At 42.5% G+C, this 3,375-nt stretch overlaps 1 protein-coding gene across 1 annotated transcript; it reads right to left on the bottom strand.

Annotated features, from left to right (window-relative positions):
- Positions 1 to 1,492: 1,492 nt before the first annotated feature.
- On the bottom strand, positions 1,493 to 3,054 carry LOC127348793 (uncharacterized). Its single transcript, XM_051374696.2, has one exon. The coding sequence runs from the start codon at positions 2,896 to 2,898 to the stop codon at positions 1,534 to 1,536; it is 1,365 nt and encodes a 454-aa protein (XP_051230656.1). The 5' UTR covers positions 2,899 to 3,054; the 3' UTR covers positions 1,493 to 1,533.
- Positions 3,055 to 3,375: the final 321 nt, after the last annotated feature.

The raw sequence follows: 3,375 nt of genomic DNA, 5'->3' as shown, positions 1-3,375 counted from the left end.
ACTTTTTCGATGTACTACATACTCCTAGCATCTGTCTTTTTCCCTTGAATTATGTATACTGATAGTTCCTGCTTCATCAGTTCATCTATTTTAATTGAGAAGATAGTTTCTAGTTTTAAGGAGAAAACTGGACAAAAATTAAACCAACAGAACAAAGCCCATACAAACAACACGCCCACAACCAAGCCTAATAGAGAACCAAACAACAGAGCGCACCAACTCTAGCCAACACACTACTAATCAACAATGCACCATGGTTGTTGTGACAGTTCAGTTCATGTTATCTCTTACCATTTTCGGCTGATAATTTCAGTTCGTGTTAGCTCTGTACAATATAGTAATAGTATCTATTGTATAATTTATATGGCTGTACTTCAGAGATTGGCATGAAATTCAAAGCTCCGTGGCTTTCTGCCTTGCTTATCCCAAACGAAGGAAATAAACTGAGATTAGGTGAGTGTGGATTTTTGTAACTCGAGTTACGCAGAGCTTTTTTTCAAAAATTCAAATGATATTTTAAGTTTTCAAAGAATCTGAAAAAAATCTTGATGTATAATGTTATGATCTACGTACGTGCAAATTTTTAACTTGAAATACCTTACATTATGGGCTGCACAAAAATGACAAAGTCTGACATATTTTGAGGTTTTAAAATGTTGCATTCTTCACTACTATAGATGCCAAATTTTGCTTTTTTTTCATACCACAATATAAGGTATTTCGATTTGAAATTTTACACAATGATAGAACATAACATTGTTGAAATCTAGATTTATTTTCAGATTTTTCTGAAACTTTAAACTGTTGGTTTTGAATTTTTCGGAAACCGAGTTACATGTAGCTCGGTTTACACATGTGGTTTCCGGGGGTTGGATTCTATTCTCTTGTTGGTTTCTAGGTTCATAGACACTCGGATATAAAATTTCCTGATGCTTAAGTAAATATATTTTTCCTACATATTATTTCCCCTGATCACAAATCATAAATGTAGATTAGTACAATACCATAAGTATCTTAAGGATTGCAATCATTTGAAGAGATGCACTGTTTAATTATTCTTTTCCCTTCAGTTTTATTATCATAGGTATTTCATTGCTTCCTATGGCTTTGTTGCTTCACACTTAAGGATGGCGATGAGTAGGGTATGTGACTATAGGTAGGATAGAGCAATAGCATACCCATACCCGTATAGTATGAACCCTAATCTATGTATAAAGTATATGTGAACTATGTATGAACCGTAATCTATGTATGAATTGAGTGTGATGATCGAAATATGACTACATGTTGTTCTTCACATCAATGTTGAAAAGCAGCGCAAACTTCATTTTTTAAATTTTTTGCAATTGACATTTGTATTATGAGCTATGGCATATCAAATGTGATATATTGCAAAAGTGTTTGTGATGTCATATTTTGCGGGATCTTCGACAGATGCACTATAGAAAAGACCAATAACGACGTCCTATAACTGTAATAGGCTGAAGGAACTTCAAATCCACTGCATACATGAAGCTAGAGTAACAAATCCAACTAATTTGGAGGAAAGACCCACGTTGTTGAGATAGAATCGAGAGGAGTTGGATGATGAAAAGTACCAATATATCTCCCTTGGGAGCTTGTGGGGTGAGGTTTCATGCTGAAGACTCGGCCAAAATCGATAAAATAAATTGCATCCGGCTCTAACTCTCCGCGAGCAGAAATGGACTTGCTGAAGCGTTTGCTGATAAAAAGCGCCTGACCCCCTAGTCCACCTGCAGACATTGGAATCCATCTTCTTGCACTCATGTTTGCCTTAAATACCTCCACCTTGTAGTTGAGTTTCACACCATTGAGTTGTCGCCTTACCATGAGAAGGTTACCACATGACTCTAGCAAGTATCGGAAGACCAGAAATCCATGTTCAAATGTGATGCCACCGTCTATCATGCCGTCCCCAGTTTTCCAATTCAGTTCTGTATCCTCATCGTTGTTTGCTACATCTGAGTCATCATCAATGTTGCTCCATATGACCCACTCTACGGTAACCATTGGTATGTTTTGAACATCATCAAAGGTGATATGGAGGGAGACAAGGTCATCCTCCTTGGTGATCCCATAGAGTCTATCTCCAAGAAAGGCAACGTCGATGATGCTGACGAAGGGAGTTTGATTCAGGAACCACATGCACTTGTTTGACTGTATCAAAATTATCGGACGGTTGCAGTTATTGGTTGTAACTGCGATGAGGTCATCTGGAGTCGATCGCATGAGCACCTTGTAGATACGGAAGAGCTCGGAAGCATCGCCGATGATAGCATCAAGCTTGCGAAGCGACACGGTTGCCTTAGAGAAGGGGTTGTGCAGGAAGTAGTTATGCCTTTTCTCGTCATCCACGGAATCCAGAGCGAGCCAGCTGTTGGTTGAGCCGATGCATCTCAAGTTCTCAGGAAAGGAGGCGGTAGGGTGCGGGCCGCAGTCGGAAAATTTGAGAGCCATCTCGTCAAGGAAGAAGCCGCCCGGGAGCACGATCCACGGCCGCCGCCGCGGGGAGAAAATCGAGCGGCAGATGCAGAGCCACGATACATCCGCCGGAGTGTCGGGCGTCTCCATCAAACGACACACCGATTGGACGGACGATTGCTGCCTTCGTGAGGAAACCGTGTACCAGGAGCGGCATACTGGGTCGATCCATGGTAGCTGCGGCGGAGAGGGAGCAGAGTACCAGGAACGGCACACCGAGCGGAAGCGAACGCGGTCGGCCGGGTGATGAAGGCCGGCGAGGACGAGGCCTAGAAGTTCGTGCGGGAGGTCGGACCACGGCGGGGAGGAAGCCGAGCCCCAGGCACGGCACAGCGCGTGGAGGCCGTCTATGGCGAGACCAAGGAACTCGTCGGACCACGGTGACGGCGATTCCATCGTTGCTGGCTGCGTGATTTGGATCGTACTGTACTTGGGTGTTGGGATCGAGTTGGGTACGACATACACATGAATACGCGCTAAACGGAACTGAATCTATCCTGTCCCCACTCCCCAGCCTGATCGGAAACGAGCCGTGTTCTCATGGACTTTGGTAAAGAGTACTAGATTATCTCACATGTTACATTTTTTTCTTTTGTACGGCGAATTCAATTTCAGAAATTTAGAACCTCCATTCAGAAACAGTAGAGCCAATAGCGTAAAAGCATCATATTATTATTATATTAATTACTATTAAAAAAACACTGTTTCAGTGTTTTCTAAACAAAAATATTACAAAACCATAATATCTAAATGCTTGGGCCCCAAGTCGTTTGGCCGGCCTATGCTCCAACCTTCACCCTGTACTAAAGTCGCAGACTATCTTGTGTGTTATGGGTCGAAAATGGTGCTTCAGCCCCAAGTCGAGGTTGGCCG

This window comes from Lolium perenne, chromosome 4 (genome assembly GCF_019359855.2).
Source record: "Lolium perenne isolate Kyuss_39 chromosome 4, Kyuss_2.0, whole genome shotgun sequence".
In the NCBI taxonomy this organism is placed as follows: domain Eukaryota; kingdom Viridiplantae; phylum Streptophyta; class Magnoliopsida; order Poales; family Poaceae; genus Lolium; species Lolium perenne.
Note: the sequence above shows the minus strand (reverse complement) of the source record. Positions and strands in the feature narration are given on the sequence as shown.

Coding starts and splice junctions, on each gene's coding strand:
- LOC127348793 (XM_051374696.2), bottom strand. CDS start 2,898: ATGGAATCGCCGTCACCGTGGTCCGACGAGTTCCTTGGTCTCGCCATA.